General features: G+C 41.9%; 1 protein-coding gene across 1 annotated transcript in view; it reads right to left on the reverse strand.

Annotated features, from left to right (window-relative positions):
* The window catches only part of SORCS3 (sortilin related VPS10 domain containing receptor 3), a 636,710-nt gene that overhangs the window by 168,934 nt on the left and 446,308 nt on the right, over positions 1-21,468 (reverse strand). The window contains exon 6 of the mRNA XM_051823565.3: positions 6,466-6,530. Within this exon, the coding sequence (XP_051679525.2) occupies positions 6,466-6,530 (65 nt within the window). The remainder of the gene's footprint in view (positions 1-6,465; positions 6,531-21,468) is intronic.

A 21,468-nucleotide genomic window follows, 5' to 3' on the forward strand; every position in this document is an offset into this window, starting at 1 on the left:
TCCATACTGATATTCACAGGGATGCCAGGATCTCTCTCCTGCCCTAGAAACTGCATAGAGCAAAACTTAACCGACATTTTGTTAATATATCTTGGTTTTTCTCCCCAAATGAATGAATAAATCATTAATTCTACAGCTTTATTTCTCAGTGAGGGAGAAGCAACCTAGAGAGGTTTAATTGCTTCCCTAGATCATGCAGTTTCTCTAAGGAAAAACTGAAATTAGAATTTAGGTTTCTGTTCTCCCAGCCTGCTTGCCTACAAATGCCTAAGAGATCATCTTTCCCCACCCCTCATAAAAATAAACACATACAGTAAAGGCAGCTCCTGAGGAATCAGAGCAAGAGGCGTAGTAGGACTTGGCTCCTGAATCCAGGATAGTCTTTCTACCAGAGCCTGCAGTCTGCTCATTCCAGCATTCTTTCCAGGACCAACTACCTCTCATATCTAATATGGCAGGCAGCCTCAGCGAGCCCAGTGTGATGAAGCCAGACAAGGCCTGCACATAGAGCTGGGGGTTCCTGATATGCCCTTCAGACCAAAGCACAATCCTTGTAAGTTCGGGTGCAGGAAGCCCAGCCTCGTCACTGATGCCACTCTCCACCCTGCTCCACGGTCACAGTCACAGGAGCTCAGGAAGCCAGTCATCTCCCAGCACCCCTACTGAATTATCCATCAACTTAGGAAAGGTCAATGAATAGGGCCTCTCCGCTATAGCCTTCATTCACTGAACTGTGCTGGGACTCATTGTGTGTGTGTGTGTTTTCATCAGAAAAGAGGACTGGGGACATGGGGCAGGCTTCCGTGTGCTCCAGAGATAGAGGCTGGGTCTGAACGGGCTGGAATGGGTTTTGATTTTTCATCTGAGAGCTACTGTATCATAAACATAAAAGACAACAGAACAGGTTGGTAGATAGGAACCTGAATTGGCCAGAGATTGCCTGGTACTATCCATATTTGAGCTCACAACTAGGAAATTAGAGCTGTATTGTGATACTTTGTCATAATAAACAGACAGAAAGGGCCTTAGATGGCTTGGTGTACAGCATGGATTGTTGTTCAGGAAGCCACTCATTCATATTTTCATAGGTCCTCCCCTCCTGCTTGGACCAGCTCTATCCACCTATAGTCTTTACCTATCACAACCTAGAGATTTGCACAGGTCACTTATTCTGGGAACTTGCAAGGTTTTTTGCCCTTTCTATCCTGAATACTCTGATAGATTCCTGTTAATCCCTCAAGTACCAAGTCAAATATTTCCTCTTTTTTGAGAAGTTTCTACCAACTTACTTAAGGCTATTAGTCTCTGTCATGATTTAACATACTATATGTCCAATTCTATTAAAGCCCTTGTCAAATTGTGCTAGAACTATTTGAAAAATTGTCCCATCTCTTGAACAAGTTTACACGTGCCTTGACAGCAGGAATGATACCACAGCCACCTGCATGTCCCTGCAGTGCCCAATTCAGGTAGATTTTAAATATGCATGGACAGGAGCAGGTGTTTGGAGTAACAGTTAAGGTGCTGCTGGGGGTGCCTTGGTTCAAGTACTGGCTCCGCTCCCCATTCCAGCTTCCTGCTACTGTGCACACTGGGAGCAGGTGATCCTGCCGACCACATGAGAGAGCCAGACTGAGTTTCTGGCTCCTGGCCTCGGCCTGGCCCAGCCCAGACTGTTGTGGACATTTCAGGAGTGAATCCCCTGCTGAGAGAGAGTCTCTCTCTCTGCCCCTCACTCGGTTTCTGCTTCTCCCTCCCCTTGTCTCCCCAGCCCTCCTTGTTTCTCCCCCTCCCTCCCCTTCTTCAATAAATAGGTAAACATTTTAAAGCTCTTAATAAATATCTTTTGTATAAAAGAAGTAGATAAGTGAATTCATTAATTAGAAAAAGTAGGAAGTGTTATAAAACTAGAACCCCAAAATCATACCTTTTACTATTTTTAACCACAGATTTTTAAAAAAAATTTTTTGCTTTACCCAAAAACCTTTTATTTAAGGTATATAAACTTCATGCATTTCATAAATACAACTTATTTCATAACAACTTTAGGAGCATAGTTTTTTCTGAACTTACTGTTTTCAATGTATAGATAGAATTTTTTTGGCAGACAGTTGTAAAACTTTGTACAAACACAAGAGTAACTCAAAAATTTTATGGAAAAATGAATTTAAACTTAATTTCATTGCAAAAGTTTGGAAATACAGTTTTCTGATAATATGCACTTTTCCATGAACTTTCTGAAGAACTCTTAAATGCACATTTATGTAACCAACGTCAGAGTCAGATTATGAAACAGCTACCTCATCCTGAACAATTCTCTCAGGCAGCCACTTCCTGTCAAATACGTTCCCCAAACTGGAAAGCACTGACATACAAGGACCTCAAAAAATTCAAGGAAAAATGAAATAAGAAGATGATTGCTTTGCTGCAAAGTTTTTAAAATGTATGCAATATTCTTTTGTAATATACATTTTCCATGAACTTTTTAAAGAGCCTTCATATTCTCCATCACTGTAGTTAGTCTTTCCCATAAGATCACGTAACTGGAACATAACAAGTAACCTTTTGAGACTGTCATTTCACTCAGCATAGCACCATCTAAATTCTTCTGTGTTGTGGCAGTATCAACAGTATTAAGCAGTATTCTATTATATGAATGTACCACAGCTTGTTAGTCTATTCATCTATTGAAGGGTATGTAAATTATTTACAGTTTTTGGTGATTATTAATAAATCTGCTATTGAAAGTTATGTATAGGTTTTTGTATGAATGTCAATTTCATTTCTTGGCTAAATTTGCTGAATATATAGAAGTGGGATTATTGGATTATAATATAAGTGAAATTTATAAGAAAGTACCCATGTGACTTTCTGAGCCACACTCCGAGCCATCTAAAGCCATCTTTACCTATACCATTTGCATTCCCAGCATTTGACATTATCACTTTTGATTATTTTAGCTTATTTTAGTGATTCCCATTAAATATGTAGCATATTTCCCTAGTGTCTAACAATTTCATGTTCTCATATCTTCTTTGTTACTGATCTGTTCAAACTTTTGCCCATTTGAAAATGAGGGGTTTTTATTGCTATGTTCTGAGAGTTCTGTGTTTTGCCTCTGAGTTGTTTGTCAGATATTTGATTTGCAAATATTTTCTCCTACTGTCTTGATGATGCCTTTGAAGAGTCAAAGTTTTTAATGTTCATGAAACCCAATTAATCAACTTTTGTTGTATCAATTTTTCTCTTAGTGTCATAAACACTTTGTCCAACATTAAGTCATGATGACTTTCTCCTAAAAGTTTAATAATTGTTTACTTCACATTTAGATCTATGATTCATTTTGAGTTAAATATTGCATACATTGTGACTCATAGGTTGAAGTCAATTTTTTTCTCCAGGTGAATGCCCAATTGTTAAAATAGCATTTGTTGAAAACACTTTTCTTCTTTTTTTTTTTTTTTTGGAAGATTTATTTTTATTTATTTGAAAGAGTTATAGAGAGAGGTAGAGACAGAGAGAGAGGTCTTCCATCCGCTGGTTTACTCCCCAGATGGCTGCAACAGCCAGAACTGTACCGATACAAAGCCAGGAGCCAAGAGCTTCCTCTGGGTCTCTCATGTGGGTGCAGGGGCCCAAGGACTTGGTCTATCTTCTACTGCCTTCCCAGGCCATAGCAGAGAGCTGGATTGGAATTAGAGCAGCCGGGACCAGAACCAGCACCCATATGGGATGCCAGCACTTCAGGCCAGGGCTTTAACCCACTGTGTCACAGCACCAGCCCCGAAAATACTTTTCTCTACTGCATCCATTATGCTATATCCATTAGCAACTTTGCTAAATTCACTCATTAGTCCTACCAGCTTTCTTTGTCGATTCCTTAGGATTCTCTACATAGGCAAAAATGTCAAAGAGAATAGCAAGTTTTATTTTTCCTTTGAAATTTATTTGAATTCTATTTGATTTTTCTTCTCTCATTGCACTGGCTAGGACTTTCAGCATGATGTTGCATAACAGTGTTAACAGTGATTAGCCCTGTGTTTTCCTGCTCTTCAGGGAGAAAGCATTCAATATTTCATCATTAAATACGATGTTAATTGTAGATCTTTGGAAATGTCTTTTCTCTTAAGTTTCCTTCTACCTCTAGCTCATTGAACAGTTTTTTTTCCTAGTCCTCCCCACTCCCTGCCCAGTGACCAGCTGTGCAAACTTGGGCAAACTTGTATTTAAACTACCAGGTCACAAAAATGAAATAAAGGGGCTAGCATTGTAGCAGGTGTCAGCTGTGACACCTGCACTTCATATGGGTGCTGGTTTATGTACCAGCTCCACTTCCAGTCCTGCTCCCTGCTAATGGTCTGGGAAAAGCACTGGAAGATTGTTCAGGCCCCTGATACCCATCAGGGAGACTTAGATTAAGCTCCTGGCTCCTAGCTTCTGCCTGGCCCATCCCTGGCCACTGTGGCCATCTAAGGAGTGAACCAGCATATAGAAGATCACTCTTTCTCTAACTCTTTCAAAGAAATAAACACATCTTTTTAAAAAAGGGAAATAAGAATACATAGTACCATTCTGTAATGATCAAAGGATGAACTTGTCTGCATATTTGAGTGCATGTGTAAAAATAAGAATTCACTACACATCACAAAGAAAAGATGTCATGCATTTCATTAGGGTACGTAGAGTAAAACATCCCCACATTCAGGGAATTTTGCTATGGACACTTTCTAAATAAACCTGAGCTATAACCAATTCACTAAATTCAGGGTTTATTTTAATTATTGAAAACCAGATTTTGAAAAACTTAGCAAACGAAAGAGAACTAATATGAACTATCCTTTAACCTAAGTGCAGCTCCTGACATTTATTCCTATTATATTTCTGCCTGCTTTTATTCAATAGTTGAATTCTGACAATAGGCCAGGAACTGTTCCATGTTTTTGGCATTTTTAATCTCATAAAATTTCACAGCAGCACTGCACCATGGGCCTTATCCAAATTTGGATCAGAGTTTTTGAGCTTTCACAAAATAAGTTTAAACTCAATATACGTAATTACTTAAAGCCAAAAAAAAAAAAAAAGAAGAAGAAGAAGAAGAAGAAGCTTTTTAGCAGCAGAGAAGGAGGTAAACCTGAACTCGTAGAACCTGAGAAGGCACTCTCAGAGGCTCTGGAGAAGGGAATCCCACACTACATAGGAAGCCAGGTTATTCTATAAGGTTTCCTCCAACTCTGCAATGCTAGCTGACCACCACAGATGACATGCGTGGCTGTAAAAGGTTGACTTAGGATGGGAAGTCAGGGCAGGGGTTGTCCTGAGAGCATTTCAGGGTCTGGCACTCTATTCTGCAGTCTCACTAGGCTCCTTCACATCCTGCATCCCACTCTTCCCCCAGTTTCTTTCTCAGCAGCAGGAGTCAACAGCAGAATTCTGACTCTCCGATGGCTTTCCTACCCTGCTGCTCAGTGACTTTCAGTGTGCAGCATTATCTTCTTAAACTTCAGCTAGCTCTTCTGTGAAGAAATAAATAACAAAGGAAGACTGTGGATCATCTCTGCATGCCTTAGAGACTTAACACATATTCCAAGATCAAATGAGATAAGAGAGAAAGAGTGTGGGAGGGAAGGAGCATGCGGCAGAGTTTCAGATACTTAGTAGCAAGCAATGGCGGCCTTCTAATTGTTTTAAAAATAAAAACAAAGCAAATGAAACATAGTCTCCTGAATGTATGCATCTGGCATGCAGCTGTGGTTACCTGCAAACAATAGATTTCTCACAGAGAAGTACAGAGAGTTTAACTAAAGCCCCTTAAGTATAATCAACTCTGGGATGAGCCAAGTACTTCATTAGTACAAAACAATACTCTGTTGGTCAAATTCTGCACAAGATGTGCTTAGCCACACAATGTACAAAGGGAATCACATGCTTGAAATCTTAGGGTTCTACCCCCAGAACAGAGCCCCTTGCTAACCACTGTATCCCAAGGGCCTAGAACAATGTTCAGCACATAGTAGATCATCCCTAAATTCAGCAGAATGGGTGAATAAACAATTTTGCCAAATTGCTCAGTTATTAATTTTGCTCAGCTTGGCCTGTAAAGGGTTCATTCTTTAAAGCAGGCAAGCCCCCACAATCCACCATGTGAATCTGAAATACCATGGTGAGCTATGGACATCCCTATTTGAATTACACTGTAGATGCCAAGGAAATTACTAACAGGAGCCTCAAAATTCATCACAGTAACTCACATCCCCAGAAAATTCATTCCTGAGCGTTTATTTCAATAAAACGTCTCCCTTGGGATCAGAAGTCTCTCCCCTTACTCTGGGAAATAAGGATGGCTGTGGCATAATGGAGCTCAGGGCTTTTCATCTTCCCAAACCATTAAAATGCAAATGGGGGACGAGAGAGACCTGCAGCCAGATCTCCCTGGGCCTAGCCTGACGCCACCCCCACAGCACTCACATCCATCTGCAGTCCGCACCTCCATGTGCACCAGGTCTGCCTCCTTATCCAATCCAGCCACCGACCTGGGGAAGGAAAGGAGAAACAGGCTCAGTGAGGGCAAGGACAGCAGACACCGAAGTGGGAAGCACTCAGGACCGACTGTTACACGGGAATCCACGTTCTCACTGTGTGACTTCCACTAGGCACTGTCACCTTACCCGTCACAAAACATGAGCAGCGGAGTGGGATCAGTCAGTCAGTCGGCAACTCTCACCCCTCTGTCCTTGCCAAAAAACGAACACAAAAGCTAACACAGAAGGCCAGAAACCAGTGCTGGTCTAAGCCTTGGCCCTTGCCTCTTCTCCACCATCTTGCGTCTTCCCAGAGCTTCTCCCTTCCCCGTGATCTTCCATCCATCTCCCCTGTCCTGCCTCTCTTGATTTCTTTCATCGACTGCACCTGCTCTGCCCTCTCTTGGAGCACCCGAGTTCTGCCTCTACAGTGTGTGTTTCAAGGTACTCTTTCCTTGGAGCTTGTTCTTATCCTGCCTTTACAAAGAACACATGTTTGCCAACAAACATTCAAAACTTGGACTTGCAAGGGCAAAATTCCCATGGTAATTGGGATGGAAGTCACAAAGGTGACCAACAGGTGGGAAAAGGAAGGCTGGAAATCCCAACCAGTGATCCTTGAGGACTTCTGAACTTTCCATGTAAAGCACATACAGGCTAGAATGAAACCCTGAAAGTTGACTAAAGGAGCTAACACACACATTAAAACATTTATGTAGGGGTCTGCTTTTGGTGCATTGGGTTAAGCCACTGCCTGTGATGCCGGCATCCCATAGGGGTGCCTAGTCTAGTCCTGGCTGTTCTATGTCCAATTCAGCTCCCTCTTAAGGCATCTGGGAAATTGCAGAGGATGACCCAAGTGTTTAAGCCACTGCGCCCACGTGGGAGACATGGATGGACTTCCAGGCTCCTGGTTTTGGCCAGGCCCTGCCCTAGCCATTATAGCTATTTGAAGGAGTGAATTGGTGGATAAAAGTTTCTCTCTCTCTAATTCAGCCTCTCAAATAAATAAATCTTAAAAAAAAATTTATGCAACAAAGCAAGCCAAATCCACTCTCTCCACAAGCTCTTTCTCATAGCCTATTTATTCTTACTTTAAATACCATTCTAAGATTGGTTTTCTGGTTTTCCAATCTTCAATAGGTAAGAAACAGCAAGTTATAAAGAGAAAGTAGATTAATGGTGAGAACCAACAGCTGATATCTAGATAGCAAGAGAAATAGAAAACCCATGAAAAATAGACCTAAGAGCTCAAAACCCAATCTTTCACAACATAAATCCCTACGCCTCTGAACAGGCCTGGGGGTACTCCTGTATTATAGCATGGCATCTACATCACAGAACTGGATGCATAGAAGAAAGAAGCAGAGGCTAATGTCACCCAGGGAACTCTGTTTAAGAAACTGGAGTTGCAAGTTATACATTTTAGAAAAATAAAATGATTTTTATTAAAATAAAATGATCTCTTCTTGAAAGGTCAAGCCTGTTATTTAAAATGTTAATTTATATAAAATGCTTATTTCTCCAAAGAAGCTGAATAAATGAGGCTTTACTCAAAGGGGTCATTCCCCAGTGTGCACGGATATACTTTGTGTTTTTCTTCACCTCATTTCATCCTAACAGCAAACCTTACGGTAAGGACAGGCATCATCTGTCATTTGACTAGGGAAGACACTGAGGCACAGAGAAATGGACGTTTGAAGTCACACAGGGACGAGGCTGGAAATAGACTTGTCCTGACTTCCAGCCTTAAGCAGTCCCAATATCCGTACCTAACCATCTCCTTGCACCCTTCTTCTCCAGACAACTCTCACCCCTACCCCAAACTCCTCTTCCCAGCAGCTCTCTCTTCCCTCCTCGTCTCACTCAAGAGCAACTCTGTTCCTATAGACTGCTTACCTCAGTGGCTCTCAAACTTCCTGCTCATGTCACTGGGGGAGCTTTGAAATACACAGATGCCTGTGTATTTCCTAAAACCAATGAAACCAAAATCCCTTAGGATGGGACCAAGGAATCAGCATTGCTTTTAAGCTCCCAGGGCATTTCCATGTACAGGCAAGTTTAGGATTCACAGCTTTTCATGAATCAATCACATCACTGATACAATTGGCTATTCATTTGTGTATTTTCTACTGGATATAAACTGAAAAGAGGTAGGTCCTCTGTCGCTCCCCCTCTTCGTGGAGGAACGACACTAAACCCTGCCTAGGCTTCATATCCGAGTCACGGCACCATTATGTCGCTCCCCCTCTTCGTGGAGGAATGACACAGGACCCTGCGCTGTTCTTTCGTCTGCTCGGCCCTCCCCGGGTTTGCTGCTGGTTCTTCCCGGGTTGGCTGCCGTCCCTTCCACCTCCGTGGAAGGGAAGTTCCCCCTGCCACATTCCCCACTTCCGCGGGGGAGCGGCACACCGCCGGCCGGCTCTCTCGGGGGCTGCACAGGTGTTCCTTCAGATAGATGTTCCCCTTAGATGTTCCTGGTGCATGCCGTCTCTCTTCTCCTTTATAGTCCTCTTCCACCAATCCCAACTCTGCTACCCACGCGCCGAGTACGCTGCTCTCCTCCAATCAGGAGCAGGTCCCACAGTTTATTGGTTGAACTGGAGGCAGCTGTGTAGAAGCTGTTTCCCTTCTCAGCGCCATATTGTGGGAAAGCAGATGCATAGAATAAGTCTTAATTCCAGTAACTTAGTCTAGTCCGAGTTGCTCCCAGTTGCTCCCCACAGTCCACGTCTTATTTATTTTTGAACCATTGACACTTATGTACCCAGTACAAATATTGTGCTACCTTTGTGTTCACTGAATTAATAAGCAACCCAAATTACCTGTGGCAATGTTGCAGTTCAATGTGAAACTCGTTTTAGGCTAGACATACAATGAACTTGGGCACCAGAATGTACCTCCCCTGTTCTGTAGCCTCCCTGTTTTCTGATAAACAGGTTGCTATTCTCAGAATTAAAGGCTTATTAAGTGTTTCTTCCATCCCCTCTCCATGGTTACTGTCAGAGTAGCATGGTCAGAATCGGAACAAAATGATCAAGCCTCATCATGCTCCTCAACGGCTGTTCTCTATTAACATACTAAGAAGTGTTCTCTTCCCTCATTCTGGAATTCTCAATGTACCTCAGCTATTTAAACTCTTACACATCTGCCATGGCTGAAACCAAGAATCCAGTCTTCCTGGAAACCCTTCCTGGTTGCTACAGTTCACAATGATCTCTCTCTGCGCTTGTAGAGAAATTGGAGTCTGGATAACATACACATAGACAGTTATTAAGTGGTTCACTTCTCCAGAGTTGGTCTTGGCTCACTATAGCAGACACCTGTGATTTTAGTCTGCTTAGCATTCTTTTCCCCTTCCATCCCTTGTGGATCTGCTCTATCCATATCCAGCAATGTTCTTTTGGTCAGGTGGGCAGTAGCTCATCCTTCTGAACTCCCAAGATGCCCTGTGATCCAGCATGGTAATGAGTGATCATGGCTATGGTGAGCAGGACATGCCAGGACCATGTAGAGAAAGGTCTCAGGATTTCTCCAACTGGAGCTAGTAGGAAAACACTGGCTTTCCTTCCTGGCAACTAACAGAATGGTCTCTAGCCCAATAGGAAGATCAATTCTAAAGGAACAATGTGAGTACAGATAGAGGAAGAGAAGTGACAGTGTGACAGAGGGACAGGGAAAGACACAGTGATGGGAGGGCAGTGGGCAAGAGGGAAGAGACACACACAATTGAGATAAACAGAAACAGAAAGATAGTGAGACAGTGCACATTCACACACACACACACACACACAATCCAGAGTCAGGGATTCACACAGAGAAATGTACTAGGAGATGCACAAGAAGACAGCTACACATAATCCATTAGTTCCTCAACCTCATCCTAACTTTTGCAGCCAGTTCATACCCAAAACCTATTGTATGCCTTTGTCTGTCAGGGTGTTTGTATATTTATGTACGTAAGTGATATATTATAAATAGAACAATCCCAGTTCACATGCAACCCATCTGTCAGTGACTTCCTCAGCACAGGGATCTTGATATCTTTCTCAGAGATTTAACACAACACACAGCTTAGGTTTAGGCACATTTCTGGATTAAATCACAGGGCTACCAGATTTGTCCTTTAAGGATGGTCTGTACCTGAATCCACAGGGACAGTGATGAAGCTGCTCAGCTGGCCAGAGATAGAGCAAAATAACACGGGTGCCAAGGGCCAGAGAACAGTCTCCACCACTGACTACACTGTGGCCCTCTTGGAGATGCCGCTGCCCCCTTTCTGTAGTACAGGTGGCATTAGACTAGGTTTCCTCAGTGCTGGCACTACTGATGCTTAGGACCAGATAACTCCGTCGTGGGGACTGTCCTATGTATGCACTGCAGTATTTAGCAGCTTCCCTGGCCTCTACCAGATGCAGTAGCACCCCCGCAGTTACAACAGCCACTGCTATCTCTAGGCAATGCTACGTACTCCCTGGGGTGGCAGAGCACAGCCACTTCTGACTGAGAACCACTGCCTTAGCTGCTCACACTTAATGGCTGTCTGGACTCCGTGCCTCCCCTGCTAACACGGCAGCAGAAGCAAGCATTCAGGAACTGCACTCCCTCACCAAGTGCAAATCCCAACACTGCTCCAAAGGCTGTGAACTGGTATTCCGGTCACACCATCTCACCAGGAAACCAGCTGCCTCTCATCAAGTGGAAGCCATCATACACCTCATCTTAAAGTCCCAAGTTCCCACTTTTAAAAACTCACTGTAAGGAAAGTGCACACAAGCGCACCAAGCGAAGAAACATAAAATGCAAATATTTGGCATTTTTATTGAGAGGGAACATGGAAGTCGTATGGGTGGGATATACTTGTGGAAATGTTTGAGGAAGCGCATAGAATCATAAAAATGAAATGCTAATGGGTGTTGAAATCATTCCTATCTCAGGCATTGTGCTTGTTGTTTATAAGCAGTATCTCAATTAATCCTCAAAATGAATGTTTAAGGAAGGTATCAATCATCTAAAATGGGGATAATAAGAGATGAAGTCATGTGACCAAATTCACATGAAAACAATTCATAGATCCTGGGAGCACACTGATTGAAGGCATCATTTTAAGCATGAATGCTGAACTCATTTAATTCCCACATTAACTAGATGAGCCTTCCCTAGTTTTAAAGGGCACCATTAGACTATGAGAGCTTAAGAAACCTGTCCAAAAGAATGCATTCAGGGAGCAGCAAAACTAGGATGTGCAGTAAGAAGGTGGCTTTGAGTCATCAGCTCAGCTTTCCTGTAAATGAGCTCTTCCTGGAAGGAGAATGGCATTCAGGCCCAACTGTCTCTCCCAGAGTCAAGGGTCTTAACCACTAGGCCCCATCGCCTCCCCTCCCCTCATATGTAAGTCCCTTTAAGGCAGTATTGTAGAAACATTAATGCATTGTATATAGATTTTCAGTAGCACTTAAAATATTGGTTGTAGACTACATGAACTTGGAGGCACTCGTATTGGTGATAATCAGTAAGAAGGAAGTGTTGAGACTAGGAAAAGGAGGCAGGGCTGATGATAGAAGGGTTGTGAGTGGAGTTTTTCACAAATAGCCTTAAGAAAGATTGGCACAGTTGAGAAAAAAGAAAATTTGGGGTTTGGCTGTGACTCTTTTGTGGTCTGCAAGGATAGAATGGGTCAAGATGTGTAAGTAGGGCTGTAGCCACTCTGTTGGGGGCTAAGAGGCACATCTGCTCAGACATATTCCTGGAAACTCTTCCATCTCAGGGATCCAAATCTCTTCACTTATCTGGGACCAAAGTTAGGCCACGGTTGACCAGATGGCCAAGGGCAGTATTTAGTGCAGAACCAGCCAAAGTTCCCCATGTTTTTAATGTCTACAAGAAGAAAATATGAATTTACAAGTATCCCATTGAAATATCTCCCACAGTTTCTACAGAGTATCTTGCACATGTGTGTCAATGATAACTTTTAATTTCCACATTTTTAGAAGAGGAAGATCACAGTACTCATTTCATGGAGTTCTGAAGATTAAGTGAGCAAAGTAGTAGGCATGCAGAACAGTGCCTGACACAAAGGAAGCATGTTTCACATCATGCTGATTTCTAAATCTGCCTTCTTTCATGTCTTCTTCCCTCCCTTATACTCAGTTCTACGTTTGCTGAGTCACTAATGGTGATGCCTTTATTCTAGGCACTAAGTTTGAAAAGTCCATGCTATCAAGAATTTCAGTCTAGGCATCCTTCTCTTTAGATGGATCACACATCACAATTCCTGGGAATCAAAAAAAAAAAAATTCTTGATAAAGGTTCTAATAACACCCTGTCCTCCTCCTCAGTGAAGAAATCATGGCACTGAATTGAAATTATCTTTTCTCCACACTGCATATTACCCTTGACATCGTGGACTTTAATTGTATAGTCAATCAATTTACTCAACCACACTGCTTGGTGTATGCTGTATCATCAGTGTTGAATGTAAGACTACAACACATTCACTCAGCCAAACTTCATAAGGCCCTGCCTTAAGTATTCTTGAGTCCCCCAAGCCAACCCCTCATGTCTCAAAGAGATCTCACTTTGCTATATCTGTGCCCCAGGTGTTTTTCTGGTGGGTTCCTCTTTGGATGCTGAAAAGGGGTAAAACAAAAACCTATATATAGGCCAGCGCCGCGGCTCACTAGGCTAATCCTCCACCTTGCGGCGCCGGCACACCGGGTTCTAGTCCCGGTCGGGGCGCCGGATTCTGTCCCGGTTGCCCCTCTTCCAGGCCAGCCCTCTGCTGTGGCCAGGGAGTGCAGTGGAGGATGGCCCAGGTGCTTGGGCCCTGCACCCCATGTGAAACCAGGAAAAGCACCTGGCTCCTGGCTCCTGCCATCGGATCAGCGCGGTGCGCCGGCCACAGCGCGCCCAGCGCGGCGGCCATTGGAGGGTGAACCAACAGCAAAAGGAAGACCTTTCTCTCTGTCTCTCTCTCTCACTGTCCACTCTGCCTGTCAAAAAAAAACCAAAAAAAAACCTATATATATATATACATGAAAATGGGCAATATAGTTTCCACCTGGGGGGAGTATTTACTGTCTTTAATTTGATAACAATCAAATGGGCCTATTGACAGCACAAGAGTCATCAGAAACTCTGAGGGGAAAATTCCCAATTCTCCCAAATTGGGAGCTCTCACGAGCTCAAAGCAAAGAGTGCGGGCACAGGACGAAAGGAAATGGGGAGCCATGTCTAACCCACCAGGGAGAATGCTGGAATCTCCTAGAACCACCAGCACACAATTGCTACTGTCAACAGGACCTGGAAAAGGTCAAGTGGCTTCAAACTTATTTTTAGCAGCTGAACCCTTTGTGCAAAGAGCCTTCAAGTCCTATCATATAAAATAGGTCGAACAGGAACTTCTCAGGAGCTGTAACAGCTCACCAAGGCATGACAGTCCCCAAGAGATCTGGATGCAGCAGTCTGAAATGTCACAATCTCTCCAGCAACTTCACTTCATAGAGCACCAAACTGAGCCTTTGCAACTGGCCACAGACACGGCTAGTTAGTGTCCAGTGGTCCTAGGGTGCAGTCTGGAACTTCAGGCCTGGCTCTATGTAACTCATTTGGCTGCTGTGAGGAACAGGGGAGATCCTGGGCCTTTTGCTGTCTTTGTAGGGATAAATTCCATGGCAACATCTCCTTCCCAAACAATGAACACTGGATATTGGGACACACGTGGAGATTCTGAGGGTTAAAATACTGATAAAGTCAAATTTTTACAAACACATTCAAAATGATTACCTATACACTTAAATTATACGATAATCTTGTTCAATCCCAGGTTTTGGCACCAAAAAAAAAAAATATATAATCTCTAAAAATCATAGTTGACTACATTCATGGGCTACCACATGATTTTATATATGTACACAATATGAGATGATTAGCTCAAGCTAATTAATACATCCACTGCCTCATTTATTTTTTGTGGTAAGACATTTGAAATGTACTCTTTGTCATTTTGAAGAATACATTATTACTGAGCAGAGTCACCCTGCTGTAACTCCATGCATCTCTCCAATTCACACTGTAAACTTTCTCCCCCATTATGTCTTTGCTCACACCTGGAAACCTCATTCTAATTCACTGCATATTCCCTGATTGTGGTCCACCTCAATACCTACTTCCCCCGAAAGCTCCTGACCCTGGTTGAACAGCAGAGTTTCTCGGGGGGCTCTCTAAAATACTAAGTGCCCATGCTCAGGCCCTATCCCAGAAATCCTGGTTTCCCTGGTTCAGTCTGCTCAATCCCATTCTGATTTTAGCAGCCTTCAAAACCTTCCTGGAAGGCTTGTTCACACACAGATACCAGAACCTAATTTTTACCTTTGCACTCAGGTCTGTCAAGAATCTGTATTCTTAGGAAATACACATATATCATAATGATGATGGTCAAGACTCAATAGGAATCAATAACTTAAATGCTTCCAGATAATAAGAATGTGCAGTCAGAGCTAAGAATCACTTATTAAAGCAGAAAACAACCTCAGTATACGTCGGCCTCCACTTGGTGTGTGTCTGTGAGATAGCTAAGACCATAAATTCTGCTGTCAGTGGATCTGAGTGTTGGCTCCATCATTCACTCACTGTAGGATCAGAAGTGACTTAAGTAAATGCTTTGTCTCTCACACTTTTTCCAACTGCATCCTTTTCATTGTTTTTATGAGAATGAAATGAGTCAAATCTGTGTCAAATATTTAGATAGAGGCATGTATTAACATTTAGACTATACAATGCTTCCTATACTTAGGATAACCTTCAGTGTAACTAATGCTTACAAAACACCTCTAATGCAGCAATAATTTTACTCTCAAGTTAAAGACACCATTGTTGCTCAGCACCCAAGGGGGAGTAGTTCCAGGACCTCCTGAGGATATTAAAAGCTGTGGATTCTCAAGTCCTATCTAACAAATGGTATGCTATTTACATACAACCTAGCCATATCCTCCTGCATACTCTAAAATCATCTCTTGATTACTTACAATGGCTAATACAATTTAAATGCTATGTAAATAGCTGTTCTACTATATCATTAGGCAATGATGACAAGAAAAAAGTCTTTGCATGTTCAGTACAAATGCATTTTTTCCTGAATATTTTTTATCTATAGCTGGTTAAGACTATGGATAAAGAAGTCACAGATATGTAGGATAGACCTTATTATCTCACTTAATGCTTAAACAAAACTTGGGGTCATGAGAAAAAGGAGGTTTTGAGATGTCAGATTGTTTAGCCACTAGTGAAAAAGAAATGGAACCTAGATTCAAACATAACCTGCTGTATTCCACATTCAAGTATTTGTACACCTGAATTTTTTCCTTTCTTGATCATTCTCTTTAAAAACAGACTCCAGACCTTATTAAATTTTATTTTCTGCTAGCACTTGTACCATAACTTGCTCTGTGTTTATTAAATATCTGTTGAGTAGAAGAATAAATACACGAGTGAGAAGAATAATAATAACCCCAGCAGTATGTTTAGGATAAATGCAGAAAATAGTTCTAAAATATGATAAAACAGATTTAATTCATTTAATTAATTTCTAGGCAATTAAGTGAATAAAGTCTTCATTTTATATTATTATGCTGCTATTTTTACCATTTATCATCAAAGCAATATTGGATCTGTCAAACACAGTCATCTGTGATTCACTTGACAAATGTGATCATCCTGTGAAAATGCTGGAGTAGCAAAACCTCAGTAACCTCATTGCAGCCCAAATGACCCTGCTTCCTTTAGTGAGCACACATTGGGATATTTCCCCCAAGTCAGAAATGTTCCAGAATCACAAGCTCTTGGTGCAGCTCCCCTCCTACTCCCTCTCCCCCAATGCCTACGTCTGTACTATGTGGGCCTAGACCTTGTCTACAGCCAAGTACATCAGGGCTAGATCTCCAGCCTAAACTGAGTCATTTCCTAGACTTTGAGATCAGTTTCAGATTGTAACATGAGCCTTGCAGCAACCTGCCTTTTAGATACCTTAATCTGTTCTGCCAAATAGAAAAGAGAAGCAGAGACAAGAAATAAGAAGAGAACGTGTTAAGGGATTCTGCAACAGAGTATTTTCTGAAAATAATTGCATTTCTTCTCTTGGATCCTAATAATCTTATCTCCTGCACTCTCACTCTCTAATTAATCTAGCTTCTTGCAGCCAGGGAGTTATCACCAAAAAGCCTCCTATAAGGTTGTTCAGCATATGTAGGGTCTTTTCAAGACATTTGGGTGCTCTTGTCACCTAAACCTTTTCCATTTTCCCAGGGCAACTGACTAGATCACTACTTCTCAGTTTATGGATTGTGACCCATTAGTGGGTCACCATATATGTTTAATGGATCACAATCCCAGGGTTTTTTTTTTTTTTTTTCATAAATTAGATTAGAACAGAAAAATCAGAGTATATGCCATGTCGTAAACTTACTATTTTTCATGAAACATTTTCTTAAATTATATAAAAAGAAATATGTTCACTCTGGGTCACAAATATAATGTAATTCCTATCAGAGAAAGAGTAAAAAAAAAAAATAAAGAGAGAGAAAGAGAGAAGCAAAGAAGGTCAGAAAGCAAGCAACAAACTAACTATACAGTCTAATTTAATAATTCCCTCTTAAGCTTTGGAAGGCTGGAATGAAATCCAACAGTTGCAAAAAATTTCCAAGATAAAGCATGCACACATGAAGAGGCCACTCCAACAATAACCTCAGTGATCCGTAGCCAAAACCATGCTACATGCCAGCACCAGTGACTTTAAACTGAGCTTTGGTCACTGGAATTTTATGATTATGTTAAAGTGCTGCATCCAAAGACAACTGAACAACTGCTATATTAGGAATACTTCCAGCAACCCCTTGGCAAATAATACTCAGGGAATTGGTAGACAGCCTGCCACATGATATTTTTATTTACCAAATATGTGTGGGCTATAGGCTGGCACAGCTCCAGCTAACAGTGGTAAATTTTCAAACAAGACTCTATCACATGATACAACCTAGAAAACACACACATTGATCAGTGAAAACCGACTCATGATATTAAACAGAATTAAGTGCAGTGTGGCTGCAGAGAATGAGTAGAATTCTAGAACTTCCTTCCAGACACTTCTATCTACTTCCCGAGTATACACCATTCTTTCAATAGGTACTTATGCAGTGACATATAAAGGAGTTTTCAAAGGGCTTCAAGCCTTGTTGCAAAGGTGCAGTGGGGCAGGAAGGGCTTCACAGAGAAAGGAGGCTTGGACTTGTTCTGCAGAACATGTGGAATTCCAAAATCAGGAAAAAATGGATGGATGGGGCCCAGGGCATGGTGGTATGAATGGGCATGGTAGGGGGAGAGGATCTTTGGGCAAAAGTCATGAGAAATAACTTTGGAGACACAATTAGGAAGAACTTGGAGAAAATGAAACTATCATCCTAGGAATAGTGAATTGATTCTTTCAAACTAAATTTCATAATATTCCACAGTGAGTAGGGTATAATTTGAGAAACAAACAGGTTTATAAAGGTTTAGGAGCAAGTTAGAGGAAAGCAATTAATGCAGTGGAAATATTTATACATTTGTATATTTTATATTGTCACAATACTTTTTTTTTATCTAAACAAACAAAGAAATGAACAACTTTCCCATTGCCCCATTACTCAAGCTCAAGCTCTGGATAACACAGTTCTTGCTGAGGTTCTACTTTTCATACCGATGTTATTTTTAACTCATACTGCATTTTTAAACAAGAACTCACCTCTTCTATAGATCAGCAGTTAAGAGTGATGCCTTGGAGTCCTAGGTCCTAGATTCTAACTGGACTCTACTCTTGTGTGATCATGGGTAAGTTTTCTGAACCTTTCTAAACCTCAAATATTCACAACAATCAAAACTCCATCATTTGGTCCTGGGGAGAATGAAATGAAATGGTGCAGGCGCCCATCTGGTGAACATACACACTAGGTTCCATATTATTGAGCATACATGGATTCACACATATGCACATGCATGCACACGCACATGCTCACAGACTCATTTCAACAACTACTGATAACATAGAAAGTCTCTAGGAAAAGTTTGTGTTGGAATGTACTAGAGAGAGAGCTGGACTTAAAGACCCTGATCTGTCATGATCTATCAGCTGATCAGCTGTGTGGCTTTGACAATGTCATATGCCCTCTCTGGGCACAGTTGCTTCCTCTGCAAATTGAAGAGGCTGAAAACATTGGCAGAGTACAGGGATCCTTTCTGACTGTGGTTTCCTGGTCAGCAACTGCACAGCTCAGAGAAGTTACGAGGCCACATGTGATTAGATGCAAGATTATGTGGTACACACTCAAGTGCTGTAGGAATGTGGAGAGTTAATTAAAAAGGCAAAGGGCATTAAGGAGACAGATGGGGAGGATGGGGAGGGTGTTTTGTGGAAGTCTTAGAGAAGAAAGAGGAAAGGACCAGGTGTATTTATAGACTAATAATGTGCAAAAGGGGGGAAAAGTGCTGCCTCGGGCAATTCTCATCAAGTTAATGGATGTTGCCAATTACTGTGGTAACATTTTTAATTGTATCTGGGTTCTGGAGAGAATGAAGTCAGAATTTCTTAGTCTTAGCCTGGGGACTGCTAGGGGCACACATTCTAGTATATTAGAGCAGGGAAGACATCCCTGTGCAGAATCTACATGACAGCCCACTTCACAGGAGATTTTTTTTTAAAGATTTATTGATTTATTTATTTGAAAGGCAGAGTGAGAGAGAGGTCTTCCATCTGCTGGTTCGCTCCCCAGGTGGCCTATCTAAAGCCAGGAATCTGGAGCTTCTTCCAAGTAACCCACATGGGTGCAGGGGCCCAAATAGTTGGGCCACCTTCCACTGCTTTCCCAGGCACATCAGCAGGGAGCTGGATTGGAAATGGAACAGCTGGAAATTGACCTGCTACACCACAGTGCCAGCCAACAGAGGAAATTCTTTCAGTTACTCCACAACAATCAAACCCGGGTTGAGAGAACTGCTTAGGCAGAGTCCAACTGTTTTACAAGCTCACATGTATTCAGGGGTCTGGGAGACAACAGGCAAGAGCATGAGAGAACAGGCTGTAACCACAGGGGGACCACCATGAAGAAGACAGTAACCACATCCCCAGGGACAATGTAATGCTAGCTGGTATTTGTGTGGTTTCTTGCTGTGGGTCAGCCCTGGTGATAACATGGCTTTATGGGTATGATGTAATATTCATAATGATTCCTGTGATTATCTGAATAACAGCTATCTCCCCTCTGGACTTTAAGTTTTTCGAGGGGCACCTTGAGGGGAGTAGCCTTGCCCGCTGTGCCCATCACAGTAACTACTTCAAAACACACCATTGGAATTTGACTATATTGTTGAATAAATGTTCAAACTCTCCTTAGGTATGTGTAGTTTTTGTCTGCATTTTACCAATAAGGAACTCAAGGTTCAGGTGAGTTAAGTGACTTGGCTAAGTCACCACAGCTAATTAATGATAGCTCCTGATTCAACCCAGGTCAGAGGGACTTAGCTCCAGAATGTGCTCTGTGATGCACCACATCAACTGTTTTTGTCCATGAGAAAGAGGGAGGTAGAGTAGAAAATAACCAACATGTGTCAGTCAGCTACTCTCTGCCTGGCATCCGCTTTCTTTTTTTTTTTTTAACCTTTATTTAATGAATATAAATTTCCAAAGTACGATTTATGGATTACAATGGCTTCCCCCACATACCGTCCCTCCCACCCACTACCCTCCCCTTTCCCACTCCCTCTCCCCTTCCATTCACATCAAGATTCATTTTCGATTATCTTAATATACAGAAGATCAGCTTAGTATACATTAAGTAAGGATTTCAACAGTTTGCTCCCACACAGAAACATAAAGTGAAAAATAATAGATGATTTTTTTTAAATGATGATGAAATCAGATCAGACCTATTGTCATGTTTAATCCCAGTGAGAGTCAAGTTGGGAGTTGATAATTTCTTTTTTTCTTTTTTTCTTTTTTTTCCGAGGATCAGTTTAGTATACATTAAGTAAAGATTTCAACAGTTTGCACCCCCATAGAAACACAAAGTGAAATATATTGTTTGAGTACTCGTTATAGCATTAAATCTCAATACAGGCCCTTGTGCCTACTGTTGAGGAACACTGTTTCACTTCTTACTATTTATTGAACTCTTTACTTGGTTTAGGGTTAATCATATGAGTATAAACTAAACTGAAAATAGATCTTTGTAAAAAAATAAGAGAAGGAATAAGAGAGGAAGAAGGAAGAAGGGTGGGGGCATGGGTGGGAAATATCACTATGTTCCTAAGTCTATATACATGAATTACATGAAATTTGTTTACCTTAAATAAATAAAGAAGGATTCAAATGATTCTACAACTTCAACTTTACCAGAGCTTCCTCCTACTTCATGGTTCTTTCCTCCAAGAATTTCACACCCAGATCAAACTCTATCCTGAAAACACAAGGCATTGAGGGAATGAAAATAAAGGTACATGATTCTCTGTTCCCTCAAACAAACGTTTCAGGGACAACCTGGGAACAAACTGACGGGGGGGTTTTCTGATCCTCCCCCACCATTTCTGCTATGATAACCCTAGTTCCCCTTTCAGTAGTTCTCTATTTTTTTTTTAAGATTTATTTATTTATTTGGGAGTCAGAGTTACACAGAGAGAGAAGGAGAGGTGGAGAGGTGGAGAGGTGGAGAGGTGGAGAGGTGGAGAGGTGGAGAGAGAGAGGGAGACAGAGAGAGAGAGAGAGACTTCCATCCGCTGGTTCATTCCCCAGTTGGCCGAAATGGCTGGAGCTGCACCAATCCAAAGTCAGGAGCTTCTTCCAGGTCTCCCACACAGGTGCAGAGGGAGATGGTGCAGATGGTCCTTGGGCTATCTTATGCTGCTTGCCCAGGCCATAGCAAGAGAG

The sequence above is a fragment of the Oryctolagus cuniculus genome, chromosome 15 (assembly GCF_051225735.1).
Source record: "Oryctolagus cuniculus isolate XC-2025 breed Fujian yellow rabbit chromosome 15, ASM5122573v1, whole genome shotgun sequence".
Classification (NCBI taxonomy): domain Eukaryota; kingdom Metazoa; phylum Chordata; class Mammalia; order Lagomorpha; family Leporidae; genus Oryctolagus; species Oryctolagus cuniculus.